The 23413-nt window shown below is 33.9% G+C and overlaps 1 protein-coding gene across 1 annotated transcript; it reads left to right on the top strand.

Moving 5' to 3' along the window:
• The first annotated feature begins 12110 nt into the window (after positions 1–12110).
• On the top strand, positions 12111–22407 carry LOC113395449 (protein C-mannosyl-transferase DPY19L1). The gene is made up of 10 exons (XM_026633027.2): positions 12111–12386; positions 12971–13221; positions 13924–14132; positions 14399–14582; positions 15336–16225; positions 17592–17698; positions 18362–18521; positions 19328–19453; positions 20427–20588; positions 21286–22407. The coding sequence occupies exons 1-10, from the start codon at positions 12293–12295 to the stop codon at positions 21311–21313; spliced, it is 2211 nt and encodes a 736-aa protein (XP_026488812.1). The 5' UTR covers positions 12111–12292; the 3' UTR covers positions 21314–22407.
• Positions 22408–23413: the final 1006 nt, after the last annotated feature.

Here is a 23413-nt window from a genome sequence, read left to right on the forward strand (position 1 = left end):
AGTTAGACAAAACAAACCGCTAAGTCCCTGCGTTTTCAATCTGTAATATCTTCGAAAATATTCATTTAAATTACATGCTCTGAAGGGCCATATTGATCTATATTAAATGCACAATGTATTTAAGGTACTTAATTGGATAAGCATTAATGCTGTATTGTTTAAAATCGTTTCGAAAATAAATCATTATTACTCATAAAAAGTAAAGGATCAGAAATGGTCGTTGTGGGCTAGCCCTAAGAGATAGACATATACCATCGCGGACTTTTTGAAGACCTTTTTAAGGTATACAATATATGTACAACGCGAATCTTCGCGTTTATTCGACAGATTTTCAGGAATTTCGAAACCTATGACAGGTTTTTTGTTTTGATTTTAATTACATTGTAATCCGACGACGTCTGTTCGTAAGTTTGTTTTTGTTATTTTTTTCTACTTTTTTTTACTATTTCAGTTTATTAAAGTTACTAATACAAAAAGAAGAGCAATGAAGAAAAAGAGGACCGTAAATAAATAATTGAAAAAACTGACTGACAGAACCCGCATTGGAGCAGCGTGGTGGAATATGCTCCATACCTTCTCCTCAATGGGAGAGGAGGCCTTAGCCCAGCAGTGGGAAATTTACAGGCTGATTATATGTTTTATGACTGACAGAAATGAAATTATTTAAATTAATTTCTAAAACAATAACCGTAATACCGTAAGTCTTACTTGGTGGTAGTGCTTTGTGCGAGCCCGTCTGGGTGGGTATCACCCACTCATCAGATATTCTACGGCCAAACAGCAGTACTCAGTACTGTTGTGCTCCGATTTTAAGGGTGAGTGAGCTTTTGTCTATGAGCGGTGGTTACCACTTACCATCAGGTGACGCATATGCCTGTCCGCCAACCAATGCCATGAAAACAAACAAAACATGCAGTTATCCTCACGATGTTTGCCTTCACCGAGCACGAGATGATATAAACACAAATTAAGCACATGAAAATTCAGTGGTGCTTGCCTGGGCTTGCACCCGAAATCATCGGTTAAGATGTACGCGTACTAACCACTGGGCCATCTCGGCTTTTTAGAGCTCAAAAAACAGACATCTTGAGGAAATAAGTTTTATATTTGAACTATATATAATTGATTTCAATGTCACATACATTTTATTTATAACAAAGTTATCTATGTGTAAATAATGCTACATACGGAAATGTTAGGAATATACGGTTATTTAATTACGAATGTAGATAACATTTTTAATTGTTTAGTTTTAGTTAAGTGTTGCGGTTTACGTTTTTTTCTTATTTACTAAAAATCAGCAGATCTTCCTTAGAGTTGGGGTTCGTCGTTCCTCTTCAAAGACATGACCTACACTGACTGATTTTTTTTTAATGTTATATGTCATTCTAAATATATTATTAATAATATTAGTGATGAATATTAATGTTGTCTATGTTTAATTTTCATCGTCTCTGGGTCGATGCCAGTAGGCTCTATGTCTAGGGACTGTAGTCCAGTACATAGTGTAATTAGTAACAAGGCTAGACTAACGTGTACTCCTTTATACCCTGGATTCCTTCAAACGAGGCGTGAAGAGGCGTCCTGTGGGCCAGCATCGGCATGGCGAGGGCGACTAGTGCAGTTCATTCTACCGGACTGTACCGTCCGTCTTCGCGTTTGGACTCCATTAACACTTACCATTTAGTGGAGTGGAGTCACCTATAAAAATGGACTAAGTACTCAATGGTAATAATTACACAGTAATAAGCTCACATTATAGACTTTAATCCTAAATTGTATTCAGGCCATTAATTCGCAAGGTGTGTTATCATCTAAGAAGTATTACAGTATTATAATATTTTTTAAATTAAGATCGTTATTTTTAATACTACGAGTATTTAAAACGGGATATTTAGCATGTTTTTTTTTATTAAACTCGTGAAGAAGACATTCGTAGATAATGTCGAAATATCGAGCTCCACCAAATAAAAAAAAAAAACATGATAAATATCCCGTTTTAAATACCTGTAGCATTATAATGAACTTAATTTATTCTAAAAAATCATAAAAAGGTTAAATACACCCTCGCACCGGTAATTAATGGAGTTCATTAGGGATGTTTGACGTAAAACAACACGTATAAACTTCTTACGAATCTCACGGATGGGCATTTGCGTCACCTGATGGTTAGTGGTCGCCACCGTCAATAGACAACGTCGCTGTTAGAAATATTAACCTTTCCTTAAATCGCCAGTGCCACCAATCTTGGGAAATAAGAAGTTATGTCCCTTGGGCCTGTACAGTTACACTGGCTTACTCACCCTTCAACATGTACACAACAATACTGTGCACTACGTTTTAACGGTAGAGTAATGTAAGCCTATAAATTATTTTATATAAATCATTTATAAATAATCATTAAGTTGTAAAGCTTCTAGCTTTTGAGTTATATTCAATCACAGAACTACATAAATATAATGGGTACTTTTTGGTTTGACATTTTTATAAATAAAAGTAGAAAAAGAATATTTTTGAATTTTACTGGAAACTGGAAAAATTAATATTGTGAACTTTATTAAATATTGTTAATTATTTGACGTTCCTGATTCCTTGAAGCTTGTTTCTACCCAGACGGGTTTGCATAGAGTCCTACAACCTAGTAAAATGTTCTATGTATGTCGTATTGTGTAAATATGTTGCACGGTGTAAGCGTGTTGCGTCGTGTCGGTGATGCGCGAGTGTGCGTAGTGTAAGTGTATACGTACGTGGTGTCAGTGTGTGCATAGTTTAAGCATGTGTGCTTAGTGTATGTATTATACCTGAATGTAAGAAAACACGCGCAATTTCAATGTGTGCGAGATTACGAATCGTGTATGAAACAAACGATCCTGTCAGGGCTTCATTTAGGACGGCAATCGGATATTCAGATTCTTTAGATAAGAAAAAATATATTTCTCGAAACAAACTCGAACTTCACCATACAACTCGATCGTGAAATGTCAGAATGATAACCATCTTTGAATATAATAATTAAAATGTAACGGCTTGAGTATTCAATATTTAACAAGTGAAATCCGAGGTGAGTTGTTATAGTATAATAAAAAAATAACAATATTGTTTGCCTTTGAACATAAACAAGTGTTAGCCCGAGCCTCCAATACGGTGTTACGTCATAGGATGTCATAATTAATAATATCACAATTATATATAATGATTATAATCGAAGCTATTTATTTAACATTATCATGTACTTATAAAATTATTGTTGTAATTAATTGTTTAATAATTTGTTAAACTTTAATTAATACTATTTTATTTGGCACACTATTTAAGACTGGCACAAATACATATACGTATACTTCTTTTTTTAAAAAATATTGATCTGTCACATAAAATAATGAGATGATTGGAAGTTATTGAAAAATATATTTGTTGGAGAATTATTATAAAACGTGATTTTATTTTGTCATCTTAAACTACTGAAATTACACAAGAATATACCGCAGCGATAGAATATCAAAAATTATAACAATAATAATAAAAAGAAACTTAAAAAATGAACGCTTAAGTCAGAGGATAAAGAAATTTACATTAAGAAAAAAAAACAACGCTATAGTTGTTGAGAGGAATAAAGTTCACTTACTGTTTTAAAACATAGCTCATCGCGTACGAACTTGAATCAATTATTTAAAAAAAAAAACTTGAATAACAATAATTGTTCTACTCCAAATCCGGTCTCTCGCCTCTGAACACATTCACAAGCGTAGTATTTAGTCTTTACTCACACCAATGTACATACATTAGTTTGAATTCGGATAATCGTCCGGCAGTTATAATAAGAGGTTAAAATGTCAAACTACATATGTCATGATAGCGACATCAGATTTATTTAAATGATAAATAAAAATCACATTTCTGCTGTCTATTGATAAATATATATTTTTCTAATAAGTCTGTTTTAGTTCAGTATTTAGAACAAGACAATCTTATGTTCCGGCGTCATACCACTGTCCTTGAGAATTTGCGCGGAGCTAATTACCTCTCCCCGCACTTCACTGCACCAAAAGATCGCAAGCCAGCCAGCGCCAAACCAGGCCGCCCGCAAATTCAAATACAATAAAGTTTTACTTATTGCTTAATTAATTATGATTTAGAATAATGACATTGATTTGAACATTTACACAGTAAATTATACATTTTTAAAAATAAATGTATCTAATTTATTAAACCAATCAAATTGATGTTTATTGAATTACGAGTCTGTTTATAAATAACTATTTAAATATGGCGGCGCAACGCTAGCGCCATGTTTTGAAACTATGAGAAAATAAGGTTTGACAGGTCTTGGGAAGCGTCGTATTGTTGACGGGAAGGTTGAACGCCTCTATTACTGTGGAGAAGGAATAGTCGTATTCATCCCTAATTATTTATATACTGTAAAATAGCCATTTCTTAAAAAAATAATAAACGGCTTATCCTGAAAGAAGTGGAGATCAAGAACGATTGAGTTTTCACAATTTAATTTATGTTTAATTCACATCACGCTCGGCGGTGAAGGAAAACATTGTGTAAAAACCACGTGTCGTTTGAAAATCAGTTTATAGTGATGCATTCTTTATTTATGAATGAAAGAATGAATCGAAATTCATTAAACGCGATCTCTCTTTCCTGATTATTGCTTATTTTTACCGAACTACGGAGACTAACTACGCAGAATCAAAATATTCTTTATTCAAGTAGGTTCATAAAGGCATAAGAATTAAATGTAATGCAATGGTTCGGAATGTTGATTATGGAATCAACATTCCGAACCATTGCATTACTTTTTTATTTTATTATTTAATGCATTGCATTTATTTCGTGTTCTCCTAGATGGCTAGGAGAACACGAAATAAATTTAGTAGTAAGTCTTATCCGCCATTTTTTTTTAATCATCGACGTTCATTTGTTGAGTTACGCTTGTGCTTACAAATCAAATTAAGTTTGTTATTAAAAAATTATGAATTTAACCTGCACACACGTCTTCAAGAGTGAAAAGATCATGTACAAATGGATTCGTCTGTTAACGTATATCATCTTAACTAACCGTCATAATTTGATAAATATCGTATCGCATCGTATATAGGTACTTCAAGTATTCAGTATAGCCGATGACTCTGAGTTAAAACCCGGAACACTGAATTATTATTTTAAGAAATTTATTTAAATGTATGAAGATATTAAACTGTTGCTTCTCAATTCTTCTCAATTCACAATTCTGTAAAGTTTTGTATGTACGGAAAAATATTAATGATTTTATGAGAAAATGTGATTCTCATAGCATTGGTACAAGGAACAAACACAAACTTGTTACTCCTGTTACTCGACTGCATAAAGTCAGTAACTCTTTTGTGGGGCAATGCATACGGTTTTACAACAGGATCCCAGAAAGCGTTCAAAATGCTTCTGTTGTCAAATTAAAAAAGGAACGCTTGTGTGCGAAAGGTTACTATACAATTAGTGAGTTTATGATTGATAGCACACCTTGGGAATGAAACGATCGCCTCCTGGCTATTTATATTCATGTTCAATATATGTATTATGTGTTTGACAAAAAAAAAACCCGCTGTTTCTTCCCCGGTTCTTCTAAGGTAGTGCAGTAGTGGTAGTGTTTAATTTGACTATCAATAAGTAAGTATAATGCTTCTATATTGAATAAATTAATTTGAGTTTGAGTTTTGAGTTTTCAATTAGCTAAGTAATTTAATTTGATTTACTGATTTGATGATTCATCTCATGTTTTGTCGGTGAAGGAAAACATCGATGAGGAAACCTGCATATAGCGGATTCGATTATTCGACGTGTAATTAAAAATGTATTTATTAATAGGGCAACGAGAATTGAGGAGACCCTTTTTTGTAATCTAAAAAAAAAATGTTATATGTAGTATATAATACTAGGTACCGAACTACTGTAAACATTATTTACAATCGTATATTTCATCATGATTACGTTATATGAATTGAAAATAGCTGGCGGTACATAAACGGAATGTTATCCCACTACAAGCCCCCCACTCGTAAAACTTAAACCCCACCCCTCCCTCTGCCAATTCGTTGAAACTTGGGGCCCCCACCTCGCGTTCGCACGTGTAAGCTAACGCCTCACTCGGCCCATTAATAAACGCCCTCGGCACGCCTTACGGACAGTCGTTTTCATCGTAATGTATATAGTACCAGCTGTGCCCGCGAATTCGTGCGCGTTTGAATTTAAGTTATTTTGACATTGCAGTAACTTTGTTATTATTTTATATATAATTATTTTCTAAAATAAAAGCCTAAGACTCTCTTTATCTATCTGCCAGTGGAAGTGCCGTCAAAATCGGAACAAACATACAGACAGACAGACTGACAAAAAAAATGTTAAAAATGTTATTTTGGTATATGTACCGTGTATACATACATGTGCATTTAGTAGAAAGCGGTTAGTTTGATATTACAAACAGACACTCCAATTTTATTATATGTATAGAAGATTTTCAAACCATAGTAGAGATAAACACAGTTTTGACATTGAAGTGACGCGTGTCATTGGTCGACATCTTGATTAGTCTATGATATTCATTAAGGATGTGAAAAAATTGCGTTTTGAGTCGAATGGCGTCAACGAAGTTGTTATCGGAATTTAGGAAGTGCAATATCACAATATACTGTTGTATTATAAATCAAAAATCGTTATGTAATAATAATATACCCGTGCTATTAGCAAATCACATGGAATACGTAAATCTATACTCTATTCAAACTATAACAACAGTATTACACTTAACTACTTATTTCCACTTTAATTTTACTTCCAAAATTCCGATAACAGTTTCATCGACATTAAAAACGCCTTTTTTTTGCAAATCCATAGTGAATATCATAGATTAATCAAGCTCTCGACCAATGCTATCGCGTCAATTTGCTGTCAAATGACGTTTATTTGGCTTTTTTCCTGTTCTAGTTAGGATAGAGTATATATTAATATTTTTCTTAGATGTCCTCATAAACAAACACGAAATAAATATTTGTTTGAAATTCGTGAAACGAAAACTAAATAACTTATTATGACAGCTACGCTGCGTACCAGCTACGCTTGACACTCGCCGAACGACATACTACTCTACTAGTGTGTGTGTACTTAGTATATAACTATTTTTAGCGAAATAATCTGTGCCCTCTTGGCACAAATAAAAGCCAAAACAAAAAAAAAACAAAACTCTTTTTTACACTACATTTTTCGACGCCGACGACGTTGTCCTCTTCGACAGTCTATCTAGGCATATAAATATTCAAAGCTATATAAATATTAGCGATAACTTTTTTTGCACAATTATTTTTATCTTGCACAAATTATAATCATAAATTCAATAATCTTAATTATTTTTTTTGTCATCAATGTAGATAAAATGTTTTTTTTTAAATTATAAAATTAAGTATTAACATTGAAATCATTTTTTACTCAATATAAATTAAGTCAGTCATATTGCTCTGAAATTTGAATAAATTTATGATTTTAGCGGTTACTGTCTCAACAATCTGCTGTCACGTATTTCATTTAACATATTTGTGAAGTCATGATTGCTTTGTAATTTTATTTTTATTTGACGTTTAACGTATATTTTAACTGTTTGTCTTCCTAAAAAAAAAAAAAAATTAATCATTCCCATATATATATATATATATATATATATATATATATATATATATATATATATATATATATATATTGTACAATGCCCTGCCGTTTTCATCTAGGATATCTACATAGTAACAAAAAAAATCGCTTAGACCGTTTAAACTACGGAACGGATTTTAATGCAGTTTTCATAAATACACAGTGATTCAAGACGAAGGTTTATAAGTATGAATAACACACGCTTCTTTTAGTAGAGAATTGCCAAAAATATCAACTATCAAAGCCGTCAAAAACAAGAATTTTCTTTTTATGTTAGTCTTTCAATCTAATGGTTGAGTAACTAAGTATATAGTTCTCGTTTGAAGCCGGGACAGATAGTTCGTTGTTCGATAGAGTAAGTTATCGTATGCGTCATTTTGGTAATTGGAAGAATTTAAATAGTATGTGAATAAATATCGATCGTATTATGAAATAATATTCAAATATATGACGAATCGATTAAGTAAACGACGCCATTAAATATATTTACGAAAGGCTCTTTCGTATCCAGCTGTGTGATGTAGTGTTCACGTAATGAATGCATGAACCGAAGAGGGTGAAAAGGAAAGCAAACCTTAGATTTACGTGTTCCATGCGATTTTCTAATAGCACGGCTGTATTATTATTACACTAAAAATGGTTCTTGATTAATATATCAATATATTCCGATATATTGGTGTATTGTAAGAACTTCACGCCTCAATAATATCACCCGTGTGTTCACAAATTATTTTAATGTAAGTGATGATTGCCTGAGTTTGAATCCGTAATCATCGGTTAAGATTCACGTGTTCAAACTACTGGGCTAATGTTTGATAAGATATTAGTGAATCATCAAGGAAAATCTGACTGAAAATAGCGTAATGTGGCGCCATCTATGTACAGTGGCGATTATTTAAAAAAAAAAAACATTTACTGAAGACTGTACTTGTCAATATTAGTGCATACAAAATAAGTAAGAGGGCGCTAATATGTATAAAACTCATTTAATATTGTGTTGAAAAATATCTTTTATTTATAAATGTTTTTTTTTTAATTCGATTTGAATTGGTGAATGGGCAAAGTTAAAAATATCTGCGGAATTTTATTATTGGAACATATTGAATATTTTATTATAGGAAATCGTAAAGATTTATTGATTTAGCGGAACCGATCAATGTTACTGTGAATATGCAAAACATACTTGTAAATATATTGTGACGCGACTGTAAGCATGGGGGTGACAGTGAAGTACAAAAGATAGCAAAATATATTTGTATGGAAACTAGCATCATCTAATATACAAGGCGTGTCGTCTAAGCCACATAAAAACGCTTAAATGACACTAGATGTCGCCACAGAGCCTGATCTTTAATTATTTTAATTATTTTTATTATTATTACATTTTAAATATCCAAATTGAGAAAATCAATATTAAAAAATTGTTTATAAAGTAAAATCAAAGTAATTGTACAATTATACTATGAATAAATTTATTCGAGATCACAATTTTACAATGGCAATACTATGTGATGTGTTGAAGTTCAAAGCTATATGAACGTTAGAAAAGTTTGAAATTAAAATTATACTTGTCGAGTTCGTTCTTGTTTTATGCGTGCGTTGTTTTCTCTGCTTTGATATACATTTTCACTTTTATTTTGACCTTGGCGTGTCTTAAGGACTCTGATAGTGCTGTTTTCTTTGATATTTGACTATTTTTTACGGACTCGTACTCCTCACTTGACCAACCTCGCCAAACATTTTAGACTGATGATGATGGCGAAAATACCGAAAAGCCCATGATCTAACTGCTATTTTGGGTGTGATGCAGAAGGTAAGTAATATATTAAAAATTATTAATACGTGCATAGGACGATTGCTGTTGTCCTGTCATTTTATTTCAAAACTTTCCGCCTTTCCTTTTTATATATTTAGTCGATGTTTTTTCTAAATTGGTTTGTATAAACTAATGACTAAATAAGGGCCGATTACCGTTGATTCTCAAGTATTCCATTAAATATTTTTTTATTTTTTTACTTTTACCTTTTTTGTAAATTTATATCAGTATACTTGGCATATAGGTATTATGAATTTTATCATGTTTAACTAAACCATCTGGCTTTAATACAAATATTAAATTTCAAGTCCACTGAATCATTTCCCTAAGCCTCAAAAAGATGTAGAAAGGTTTGAAATCTGGAAAGCAGTGTTAGAGAATGACACTACAGAATAAGGAAATATGTACATGTATAACCAAATGAGAGTATGCAATAAACCTTTTGAAAATTATTACATATCACCAAGCAACAGGCTAACAAGAAATGCTATTCCAGCTCTCTATATTAAGAAAGGTGAGAGTCGGTTGACATACTTATCAATATCATTTTATCAGCCATTCACATAATTAGAGAATCAAAACTATTAATTTAACTCAACTCTATAAAAAATCCTTCTTAATTGATCTTAGCAATAGAAATGCAAGAATAGATTTAAATGCAAGCTATACAAGATGTAGGTAACTTATAGTACATTCAGTGCTGTACTTGTGTCCCTCCTTAATTATATATATTAATATTATAAAGACAAAAGATTTGTATTTTTGTTTGGATGACATTTGGCACACAGATAGCTTATAACCAGTATAAAAATGTAGGCAACTCATTGTTCCAACAAAAAATGTCCATCCACATAAAGCTGCTACAAGATTATATGCAAGACAATTTTTATTTGTACCATGAATCACATCTCAAGACTATATAAAAATATTACTCGTAGAGAAAAATTATAACATAATTCTTGTTGTTACAGATGATATGTCTATTAGTGCATCAACATCCACTGAAATATCTAATGAGATGGGTACTGCATTTTGAAGGATCAGGCCACTAAAAAAAAAAATAACTAAAAACTTAATAAATTGCAGGTGTGATTTCTCAATCCTTACTTGTAGTAACCATAAATTGATATTAGTTAATTATTTAATAATTTAATAGTCAATAGTTGGTGTAAAGGGGTTAACAGAATTTTAACAGACAAAAATGTAGATTTTGACAATACTGATAAGATAAAATTACAATCTTTCAATTACAATAAGTCATAGGAAACAAAAGTAATATAGCTTATGTTTTCTATATTCATATATGTATAGTTCATATTGTACCTCATTATAATTATATTTTAACTAAGCAATCAACAATTACCAACTTGTGTAATTTAGTAATGTAAGTAAACATAAACAATGTGATTTTCTTAATTGTATGGACAATGTATGGTGCGAGGGACACACCATGATTTTAAGTAACACATTGGTTGTTGCAGAAATGTAACTTATGGAATATACTTTTCAAGATATAGAGTGGCCATAATGTTGAAGAATTGTTTAGACTTTTAATTTCTGAGCATTTTATAAATGTTAAAACTTGATTGATCACATATGAATAAAGAAAAATACTGAACAATAAAAAAATATTCTACCTTTTTACAATTGTTTATGTTCAAAATATACAACATGTAAAAGTTCTACTAAACCAGAAAATACAATGTGATAAATTTCTTTCCACTTTTTGTTTTTCTGTTTTAGTAAAATTTTTACACAACCTCCCTCGAAGTAAATAAAAAGTAATTATAATTTAATATATATATACACACACGCTCTAAGAAACCAGCGCCATCTAGCGCAGATGGCGGGTAATAATAAATAGCTGATTCGCTTGTGGCGCATCTATTTCAGTATATATGTATTATCTATGACTGTAAGTATATGCCTCTTTTTTTAAAAACATCCTGGAGGGAGTCTCTAACTCCAAGATTATAAACTTTTTACAAAAATAGCTGTCCAATCTATTTTTGTAAAAAATACTATTATTGCTTTACTACACTGCTAAATCATGATTTATTTAATTACATTTATTTAATACTACTATTTTTTTTTTCAAATCATTATTCTTTTGTCAACTACACGATGAAGTTGCTCGCTAAACCGCCATTTAAGTGTCAACTGTCAAGTCGTTTCAAATAGACAACTTCAAGCTATATATATATTATTAGCTTGTTATCTTTTCCCATATGATTCTTATTATCATTTTAGTTCTTATATTTAATTTTCTTTTTTATGTACTCAATTATAAATAAAATGTGCTACAAGCGCAAATTTATAATAATAATTTATGAATCATTAGTTAAGCGTATTAATAATCAATAAATTATCATCATTTCAATGATTAACTCATATAAAATTAATAATTCATTTTTATATTCACAAATTTTATACTTTGTACAATATTATATTTGTTTTATTTCTAATAGAAAACTAATTTGAATTAAAGTAAATATTTTATTTTATTTTACTTAATTTTTTTAGTGTATTTTTTGATTCAATAATATTAATTAAATAAATTATGATTCATATATATTGAAAAAAAAAACCTTTTCTGACTTCTGTGAACTGTCTGGGAACCGGAGTAATCGGAACTGTCAAAGTTACCTGCCGACATTGAGTTAATGAGTTTGGAATGTGAGATTGTTTATATTAATTTTAGGCCAGTTATTAATTTACTGTTATTAACAATTACCAAAGGCTGTTATTCAGAAACAAAAATTGATACATTTTAACTAAAGAATGTAAATAGCCAATATGGAGGCGAGTCCAGGAGAAGTGCAAGACGACAGTAAAGATCGAAAATCGTTCGGAAGAAAACTTTTAATATTTACGCTTTTAAGTGGCCTCGGTAAGAATTAATAAAATTTATGTTAAACCGTGAGAAACATTTCTCAACTTATAAAATACAAACTTTATTATTGAACTAGTAACTCAAATAACGATTTTTTTAAAATTATTCTATCAATGCTATAATCGTAAAATATGACGTATGTAAAACCCCCATTTTCATTCGCCGGTTCTTCTCAATTCGAAGTGCTTATTTCTGAACTGGTGGTAGATTTCTCACAATCATTGAGCAATACACTTTTGCACGCTTCTGTATTGTATAATGCAATTGCCTTTGATTAAATAAAAACGTAAAACAAAAAACTTATTGAAAGTGATGTCAGCTTCAAGTGATCAGGAACATAAATAATTTTTCACAAAACCAGTTTATAATATTTATATTATTCAATTCTTACAATAGAAATCACAATATATTCTCGTTTAAAGTCAAAGATATCTTTTACATTTATAAATAATGCCTTCAAACCAAAGAGTATTTATTACTTGAATATAATTAAATTTAGCCAGGAGTTATACACTTATTGCATTGTAAAAGTATATAGATTTGTTAAATACATCTATAAACGAAATGTTTTTGTTTTACAGCATATTCTCTAGGTTATATACACTACAAATATGTATCGCATCTCTTTGAAAATGACAGAAACTTCCTCTATTTATCCGATCTGGAACGGGAGATGTCGTTCAGGACAGAAATGGGCTTCTATTACTCGTATTACAAAACTGTTGTCGAAGAAAAACCATTACTCGCTGGAATGTATAAAATTATATTTGACAAATTAGTCGAATATCCTAAGGATGTCAATACAATTAATAGATTTAATATTATTCCCGAGGTGAGTGAAAAACATTTTCTTCAGAATTTTGATTGATTCAGGCCACATCGGATGTTCTTGAGACTTGAGAATGAAAGTCCGTAAGAATATGCTGCATTGGTTGAAATCATCAAGTCTGATCAGGCAAACAAATTGTACATTCTATAGCTAAGCAGCAATATTAATTTTTGTTTTATTATTTTATAAAGCATACTAAGCTAGTAACTACAGGCACAAGGGACATAACATCCTAGTTCTCAACATTGACAAACACAGATGTGAGGGATGTTGATGAGATATTGTCTATAGGCAGAGCAGGATTTAGCCTCAATAGGCAGAACAGCAGAATGTAGACCACAAAATTTTTTTTAAAAAAAAAATTAAAAATATTTTTAGTTGAGTGTCTGACTAGTTTACTCGTGAACAAATTAAATTCGAAAATCTTTATGATATTTTTTTATTCTTTTAATTTGATTAGAAAAATTAATCTGTCTATATTTAATTATAGGAATTATACTTGTATTTTCTACTTATATGTTTTATTTTATATAATTGATTTTATTTGTTTGACTTGGATTTTGTTTTTAAAATCTATTAAAGTCCTCTCTTTTGAAGTCCAAAAATCTTTCTCTGTCTTTCAACCAGGTGCGCCATATGAATATTAAAAAATAATTAAAATACAAAAGATGATTTAAAAAAAAAAACAAAACAATAATGTTTCAGGTCATTATAGGGGCTATGTACAGGTATTTTGAGCCCTGGTTGAACTCTACCCAGTATAGGGAATGCCACATGGTCGAGAGGGGTCCAGGCCACAGTCCCGTGGAGAGCTGTGTGGGCATTGGGCAACCGGTTTTCTTCTACTTGGAGGTGATCTGGTGGTTGTCTGGTCTCACTGTAGCTGCCTTGTTCCTACATGCCACCATGCTGAGGTAAGTTGTGTTTTGTTTTTTATTTTTGTTGGCTTCAAGATTATTCCGCCATGGTGCTCCACTGGGGGTTTGTTAAATAGAAATGGAATATTCTCGATGTTTTCCATCCATTCTAAGTATATGATGGGTTTTGAATAAATGATTCTCGTTCTGGTTCGAATCCGCAATCTTGTGCTAGGATTCTCTCGTTCTAACCAAAGCCATCTCATTTCAACCTTGCTTAACTTACTGGAAATGAAATTAAAGAAAACAGTTTTATTTACCAGCCAAAGCGTCTTGGGTGGTCTACTGGCAGTGGTTCAATACTTCACGAACCACGCTGAGTGTACTCGCGTACAGTGGGCACCGAATGAGAGGGAAAATTTGGCAGCGCCCCTCCTGCTCCTACAAGCTTGGCTGTTGACCCTCCAGCTCAGAGAGACGAGTAATAACAGGATATTGAAGCTTGAGGTAACATTCTAAAGGCTATTTTTGAGAGGGTAATGAATGCTCTGTGCAAGTCTCTCCGGATGGTATCATAATTTCAGAGCTAAGACAGCCCAGTGAAAAGTAATACATCTTTTATTCGGTCTAGTCTTGGTTCGGTTCCTTGAGACCGATTGTCGAATTCCCGTTTAATAAGATTATGAGTGCACATATTTTATAATAAAGGTTCGAACAACCGGACCAACGGATGGTCAGTGATCACCGCCATCCATAGACACTGGCAGAGTTAAATATTAACTAACTGTCACAATACACTACCAACATTGGGAGTTAAGATGTCATGCCTTGTGCCTGTAGTTGTTGTTTACTTGGTGGTAGGGCTTTGTGCAAGCCCGCCTGGTTAGGTACCACCCACTCATCAGATATTCTACCGCCAAACAGCATTGCCGAGTATTGTTGTGTTTCGGTTTGAAGGTTGAGTTTGCCAGTGTAACTATAGGCACAAGAGATATAACGTCTTAGTTCCCAAGGTTGGTGGCGCATTGGCGATGTCTATGGGGGTAACCACCTAGCATCGGGTGGTCCATTAGCTCTCCTGCCTCCAAAATAAAAAAAGGTTACAGTGTCGCTGTATGGGGCTAGAAAAAATGATAAGTATGTGCTACATATCCAAAGGAACTTGCGCAAAGCTGCAGAAATTAAAGCATACATGTTGCTCACTTATACAATATAATAAGTCCATGATTAGTTGGTAAATTTATATTAGTTTTGTTTCAGATATTAACGCTCTTAATAAACATACTCTGCTTGCTGTTCTGGCAGTTCACACAGTTCATATTCCTCAGTCAGCTGGTTATATTCTTTGTGATGGAACAGCTCAAGATTATCGACGTCAAAACCTTTGCCCTGATCCTCTACTCCCACTTCTGCAGCCTGCACACCGCGGTGCTGCTGCTGCAAGGGAACGACATGCTGAAATGCTCCTTGTATACGACTTTTCTGATCACCATATCGATGTACTGTCTCTTCTTGAGCTACTTGCGCATCAAGGTGCAGAGCCACTTGGACCTGTTCGTCGAGACGTGGCTCGTCATCCTGAGGGTATCGCTCGTTCTGTGCCTCTCGTGGTACCTGAAGAAATTGTTCAGCGAATACCTGCAAGTCGAGGAGGATTCCCACGTCTGGGACATACTCTATTCGAAGTTCACAGATTATAAAACTTTCCACACTTTGATTTATACGTGCTCGGAGGTTTTCGATTTCCTGAAAATAAGTTCCCTCGTTAACATGATGAGGAGCCTGCTGATCCCGCTCGTTCTGGTGAGCTGCGTCAACGTCACGTGTCACTGGCGACGCTCGGCGACGGAGAGGTGCGCGAAAGAGACAGAAGATGCAGCCGAGAGGGACAGGAAGCAGGGCCACAAGAACGACGATGAGGACAGCGGTATTGAAAACAATACGGACATCGTGCCGAAGAAAGAGCCGACGAAGATCTACCCCCTGCTGCTATACTTGAGAAATTTACAAGTGGAGTCCGCCATATTCTACAATATATCGCAGATGATCGTGTATGGCGTGATGGCGGTTTTAGTGATGCGTTTAAAGCTCTTGTTCTCGACGCATATGTGCCTAGTGTCGTCGTTGATATTCAATAAAAAGTATTACACGTGAGTACGTTTTGTTATAATTGAATACGACGCATTAATATTATTTTTTAATTAATTTTAAGGGCAAAGATAACGGACACAATGCCAAGTTACATAACATAACATAACATAATCAGCCTGTAAATTTCCCACTGCTCGGCTAAGGCCTCCTCTCCCGTTGAGGAGAAGGTATGGAGCATATTCCACCACGCTGCTCCAATGCGGGTTGGTGGAATACACATGTGGCAGAATTTCGTTGAAATTAGACACATGCAGGTTTAAATTAAGCACATGAAAATTCAGTGGTGCTTGCCTGGATTTGAACCCGAAATCATCGGTTAAGATGCACGCGTTCTAACCACTGGGCCATCTCGGCTCTGTTGAATGCAGATAATTTTTGTTGTAAATAATAAAAAAAATTAAAACGAATTCTACAATAGATTGATTTTCTTTCTTGTTTTAACAAGTCCGTGTGTGTACAGTCTATTCCGACCACAAGAGGACAAAAGCCAAATAAACAACATTTGACCTTGAATTGACGCGATATCATTGGTCGAGAGCTCGAATAATCTATGATATTCACTATGGGTTCCCAAAAGAATTGCGTTTTTCTTTGAAATAACTTCGATAAAACTGTTATCGGAACTTTGGACGTAAAATTAAAGTGGAAATAAGTAGTTAAGTGTAATACTGTTGTATTATAATTAAAGATGTATTAATCATGAACTCTTCGTACTCTTCATACTCGGCGGTAGGGCTTTGTGCAAGCCCGTCTGGGTAGGTACCACCCACCCATCAGATATTCTACCGCGAAACAACAGTACTCAATATTGTTGTGTTCCGATTTGAAGGGTGAGTGAGCCAGTGCAACTACAGACACAAGGGACATAAGATCTTAGTTCCCGAGGTCGGTGGCGCATTGGCGATGTAAGGAATGGTTAATATGGGCGGTGGTAACCACTTACCATCAGGTGGCCCATATGCTCGTCCGCCAACCAGTGCCATAAAAAAAATCTTCAAAAATACAAACGCGGCGTTGAACTTTGATATATATGTATATTATTAGAGTTATTTTTTATTACATCAGTGTACAGTCGGCGTATGAAAAGGTTCGTCACCTTAAGGTCTATTTTCGTGTGCTCAGTACGAGCGATAACCTGCTTTACTTGAGTCTGACATATTGCGTCGCAATGTACACTATTTCGAACCCAGTTGTCATACTATGTTAGTTTAATTCTATGTGCAGTTTTCTGTTTAATGCTTTTGTTTCAAAATGTGCTAAGAGCTTACGACTCGATAAGGGAATGAATTTTGATAACTGACGAAGTTTTTCTTACTCTGATTGTAAATACTGTATCGATTTTGATAGTGTTATTTCTAATTACAGGTTACCGAAATCGTTTTCTAAGTACGTACCAATCATGTGGGCGATAATAATTGTGCCAATCTTGACTGAGCTGTCCAAGAATATTACGAAAGAAATGTCGCATATAGGTAAGGGTTAAACTACTTCACAAGACTTGGTCGAGGAATGTCATTTTATATACAAAGTTCGTAGCTGTCCCTGCGTTTTAAATCTGTAATATCTTCGAAAATATTCATTTAAATTACATGCTGTAAACGGCCATATTGATCCATATTAAATTCACAATGTATTTAAGGTATTTAATTGGTTAAGGATTAATGCTGTATTCCTTAAAATCGCTTCGTAAATAATCCATTATATCTCGTAAAAAGTAAAGTATAAAAAAATATTTTTGTGGGTTGTCCCTAAGAGATAGATATATACTATGGCGGACTTTTTTGAAGACCTTTATAAGGTGTACAATACTGCAGTACATTATTCTGATCTATCTCGTAGGGTTCAGCCAGCGTTTGCAATGTCAGCGCAAAACATGTGTTTATTTACGTCATCACTTCAGAAACCTCTAAAATTATCAGTGTTTCTCTACAATATGGTGCATGTATTATACGTATAAACCTTCCTCTTGAATCAATCTATCTATTAAAAAAGCCGCCATGTTTCTCAAGGTTTGAATAATGGTCTACATAAATAATTAAGCCAATTTAAAATTAAACAACTGAACCCTTACGATTAAACACTAATTTTTACTAATGACTTAATAAAATTCACACCGATTTGTCTTTAATTTCCAGGAGAGTTCAATGACTACCCCCAGGAGGAGCTGCTACTCTGGATATCAAAAGAGGCGGGCGCTGGAGCGTTCGCGGGTTCGATGCCCATTTCGGCCACTATCATGCTGTCGACCAGACGGCCCATAGTCACTCACCCGCACTACGAGCACTTGGAGGCCAGGTGTGCGCAGTTTACTATAAGAGTGTTCGGACGTTATCACATTAAAGGAAACGAAAATCAATATTATAAGGCTGATAAATTATTGAAGGAACATAGACATACATAAAAACTTAAAACATTTGCAAAATTAGTTCATTAACCTGTAAAGCTCTCGCCCGCTCCCCGCACAGCCCCACCCCCCTTTGACTTCAGACGGCATTTTCTGATGGTAAATGGTCACCACCGCCCATAGACAATGGCGCTGTAAGAAATATTAACCATTCCTTACATCGCCAATGCGCCGCCGACCTTGGGAACTAAGATCTTATGTCCCTTGTGCCTGTAGTTACACTGGCTCACTCACCCTTCAAACCGGAATACAACGATACTGAGTACTGCTGTTTGGCGGTAGAATATCTGATGAGTGGGTGGTACCCACCCAGACGGGCTTGAACAAAGTCCAACCAGCAGGTAAACCACCATTACTTTAGGTTGATAATTTGTTAAAGGATAGTTCGGAACGTTTGACCTTTCTTGACCGTTGGCGTAACTATTTATGTAACAATGTCTCCGATAATGTTATGTCATTCGACTAAACTCCTCACATGTTCTACTTCCGAGTAATGCTTTGTATTGTTGCTTTCCGGTTTGACGTGAGTGAGCCAGTGTAATTACAAGTAAAACGGACGTAACATCATACGAATGTTTAATATTTCTCAAAGCGTGACCGCTTACCATCAGATTTGTCATCTCATTTGCACGTTTATCTAACTATAATATATATATAAAAAAAAAAAAACAATACTAATTATTCCATTTTTTTTCAGACAACGCGCTTACTCCGTGTACAAAATGTACGGCAAGTTCTCGCTGAACGATCTCTATGTGGAGTTGAACAAATACCGAGCGACGTACCTCATCGTTGAAACAAAATACTGCTACGGGAGGAGCAAGTGTGTCAAGTTTTATATCTTCTTGGATAAAATCAAAATATACTTTGTTCAAGTAGGCTTTTACGAGCACTTTTGAATCGTCATTTAACAAACTATATTAAGTGAAGCTACCACCGGTTCGGAATGTAGATTCTACCGGGAAGAACCGGCAAGAAACTCAGTAGATACTCTTTTTTTTATAAATAAGCAGATTGGCTACCTTAGAATATGGAATGCGATCATCACTGCAACAATACTAAGAATTGCTGTTTACCTTACATAAACAGCCTGTAAACTTCCCACTTCTGGGCTAAGGCCTCCTCTCCCTTTGTGGAGAATGTTTGGAGCATATTCCACCACGCTGCTCCAATGCCGGTTGGTGGAATACACATTTGGCAGAATTTCGTTGAAATTAGACGCATGCAGGTTTCCTCACGATGTTTTCCTTCACCGCCGAGCACGAGATGAATTATAAACACAAATTAAGCACATGAAAATTCAGTTTTGCTCACTTGGGATTGAACCCGAAATCATCGGTTACGATGCACGCGTTCTAACCACTGGGCCATCTCGGCTCTTTGGCGTATTGCTGTTTGGCGGTAAAATATATAGTCCATTCCAGTGGAAGTAGGAATAAAGATAAACCAACTTTAGATTTACGTATTTCAAGCGATTTGCTAATAACTCTGCTATATTGTGAACTGCTAGGAGTTTATGATTCGGGTTCAAACACAGGCAAGCACCGCAGAATTTTTAATGTACTTAATTTGTGTCATCTTTCAACGAAATTCTGCCACATGTGTATCCACCAACCCGCATTGGAGCACCATGGTGGAGCATGCTCCAAACCTTATCAAAGGGAGAGGAAACCTTAGCCCAGCAGTGGGAAGTTTACAGGCTGGTTATGTTTATGTGTAATGTATTCTCACTTTGTGGGCTCTGACTTTACGTTACATGTGAATGCTCGTTTTAAATTGATGTGTTTTTCTTTCAGGAAACGCTGTTCGTTTGAAGATATTTGGGACGTAGAAGCGCCGGCCCTGAAATCGAATCCCAAGCTCTGCCACACTCTGCTCACTGAACCGGTGGATCACTTCTATCCGGTGTTCAGGAACGAACACTATGCGGTCTTCCGGATACACGACTTCAGTGTTCGGTGAGACTTTAATTGGAAAACGATTATTTTTCCGTGTTGGGACAATTTTTTTTTTTTATTGATTTGCCAGAGCCGAAGTTTCAATTATTGTTTTCGTAAAGAAATGAAATCATATCGGTTCAGTAAATTGTGAATAATAATATTCAAATATTGGACAACATCATACATTATTCTGATCCCAACGTAAGTAGCTAAAGCATTTGTCAAAATCAAAATATATTTAATTGAAGTAGCCTTTTACAAGCACTTTTGAATCGTCATTTAACAAAATATTTAAAGTAAAGCTACCACCGGGTCGGAATGTAGATTCTACCGAGAAAAATCGGCAAGAAACTCAGTAGTTACACAATCAGAAGTAACGACGGTACCACAAACACCCGGACCCAAGACAACGTAGAAAACTAATGAAATTTTTCTACATCGTCTCGGCCGGGAATCGAACCCGGGACCTCGGAGTGGCGTACCCATGAAAACCGGTGTACACACTACTCGACCACGGTGGTCATCATCATATAAGCCACCGAGATTGCCCATAGGGGTCGTTAAATGACCCTCAATGACCCCTTCCACTTTTTCATACTAATTTACTTAATATCTCATAAGTTTTTTGTGCATTCAAGTCTAATTTAATAAATATGTAAACATTTTTTATAATATCTGCAACTGTTTTATTAATGTACATATTTACTTGTCACAGATACATGCCTCGGACATTTGACACTTGACATACGGACGGATATCAATTAAGGTATATTGAGACTGAAGACTATTCGAACGAAACAGACTAATTTTAAAAAAAAAAACCTATTCGATACTACGGGGTTCGTTTTAACTTCCATTAAACATAGCGTTTTAAGTACTTTAAGAATTTTAATAGACCCCCGGATATTTTTATCGCAAATGTATTTAAAATCAAGTAAATTCACTGCTGGGCTTAAAGTTCCCTTTGAGGCAGTTAGGACCTTATTACATCGTTTCCAATGTGCATGGGATGCACATATGGCAGAATTTCATTGACATTAGACATTTCCTCTTTAGAGGTTTCCTCGCGACGTTTTGCTTCACCGAACACGAGATGAATTATTAATAAGACATTAAGCACACGGAAATTAAGAGGTGCTTGCTTGGATTAACCCGCAATAGTTCTGACGACTGAGCCATCTCGGCTATGTATAATCTGTTAAAGCAATTGGCTATTTGACGATGCGAAAAATAAAGTGTCAATTATTGTAATCAGTATACATTATGAGTTTAAAAATGGTTATTTATCAACGAAAGTTGAAAATAATAATTCATTTATTCAAAAATCCATAAATATAAATGCATTTTTTTAAACGTTTGCCACGTGACACAAAACGCTCCTGATTGGTCGGGCTTATGGTGACGTCACTTGCTTTTTAACCTCGTTCGCCTACTGTATGTGGATTATATGTGCCACAGATCACAATACAGGCAAGTGACGTCACCGATCCCATGACAGCGCCATATTGTCAAACTGGCGTTTTCGCGCGGTTTTTAAATATGGAACTTTTAATTTGATATTTTTCAGCAAATATCTACTAGAATAAAAAAAAACTACTAACTGGGTTCCTTAACCTCTACTAAATAATATAAAATGGATTTTAAAAACCAGTCAAATAGCCTATTAGATTTTATTTGTTTTGGAAACTCCATTAATCGATGTCAGAAGAAACTCTTGATGTTTGATTCATTAAAAAATATTTTAACAAAATTTAATTTGTATAATAATAATAAAAAGTTAAATATTTCTAAAGAAAATGTCTAAAATGTGTTAAATACTAACAAATAAGTAAGTTAATGGCAGAAGTAACTATAAACAATTTTAGTTTTATCTGTACTGAAGGCATAGACAAATAATATCGATTGATGATCTTGTATAGTTCAATCCTATGTCAGGAGGAGTTACTGTAAATAAACAAATTTGACCTTTAATAGACACATCGATATCTTAATTGTCTGTTGTATTATGGATTTGTTTAAAAAAAAAAAACATTTAGAATGTTGTCGAAACTTCGCATGTAAAATTAAAGTGTAAAATCAAAATATTCTTTATTCAAGTAAGCTCATAAAAGCACTTTTGAATCGTCATGTACACTGTTGAATTATTGTAAAGCTTCGACCGGTTCGGAGAGTAGATTCTACTGAAAAGAACCGGTAAGTAAGTAAATGTTGTTTACACCTTTAAAGACGTATCATTTTGTATGTTACCCAACAGATATTAATTTTAAGTGCTTAGTGATATGTTGATGGTGTTACTTTTCCAATAAATAAATAAATAAATAAACAATAAATAAGTACCTCAGTAGTTACTCTTTCCCACAATTTAAATTACAAAGGTGCTGTAAAGATACAAGTCGAAGTAAAACACAGTCCACCCCTTTTATTCTTTAATATAATCTTGTATTGAGTAATTTATCAAGGGTTTTTTTATATGAATTTTAAATTTAGTTAGTTAGTTTAAAATTCAGTTGTGAATTTAATAGGCCAAGTTAAAAATAGCCGGTTAATCTTATTACAGAAAAGGATATAAGTAATTAAGTGGAATATTTTTGTATAAATAAAGATTCATTAACTAAGAACTGTTTGTAGTGCACAATATAGCGGAGTTAGCCACTGAATATGTGAAACTAAGGCTTAGTTACCTTAACTCCTCCTGCAATTGGAGTATGTATAGCACCAGATATTTATAGAAATTACATTAATATTTGAACTAATATGTTTCATTAAAGGCGATAAACAGTTTCAACTCGAATCGGATGCATTTATATTTCTAAGTACGATGAGCGCGAAATTTTAAATTTATG

The sequence above is a fragment of the Vanessa tameamea genome, chromosome 29, assembly GCF_037043105.1.
Source record: "Vanessa tameamea isolate UH-Manoa-2023 chromosome 29, ilVanTame1 primary haplotype, whole genome shotgun sequence".
Taxonomy (NCBI): domain Eukaryota; kingdom Metazoa; phylum Arthropoda; class Insecta; order Lepidoptera; family Nymphalidae; genus Vanessa; species Vanessa tameamea.

Excerpts from the sequence above, each read along its gene's own strand:
- LOC113395449 (XM_026633027.2), top strand. The coding sequence starts at position 12,293 with ATGGAGGCGAGTCCAGGAGAAGTGCAAGACGACAGTAAAGATCGAAAA. Across the intron at positions 12,387-12,970 it reads TACGCTTTTAAGTGGCCTCG|CATATTCTCTAGGTTATATA; the intron begins GTAAGAATTAAT and ends TTTGTTTTACAG. Across the intron at positions 17,699-18,361 it reads GAAAGAAATGTCGCATATAG|GAGAGTTCAATGACTACCCC; the intron begins GTAAGGGTTAAA and ends TTTAATTTCCAG.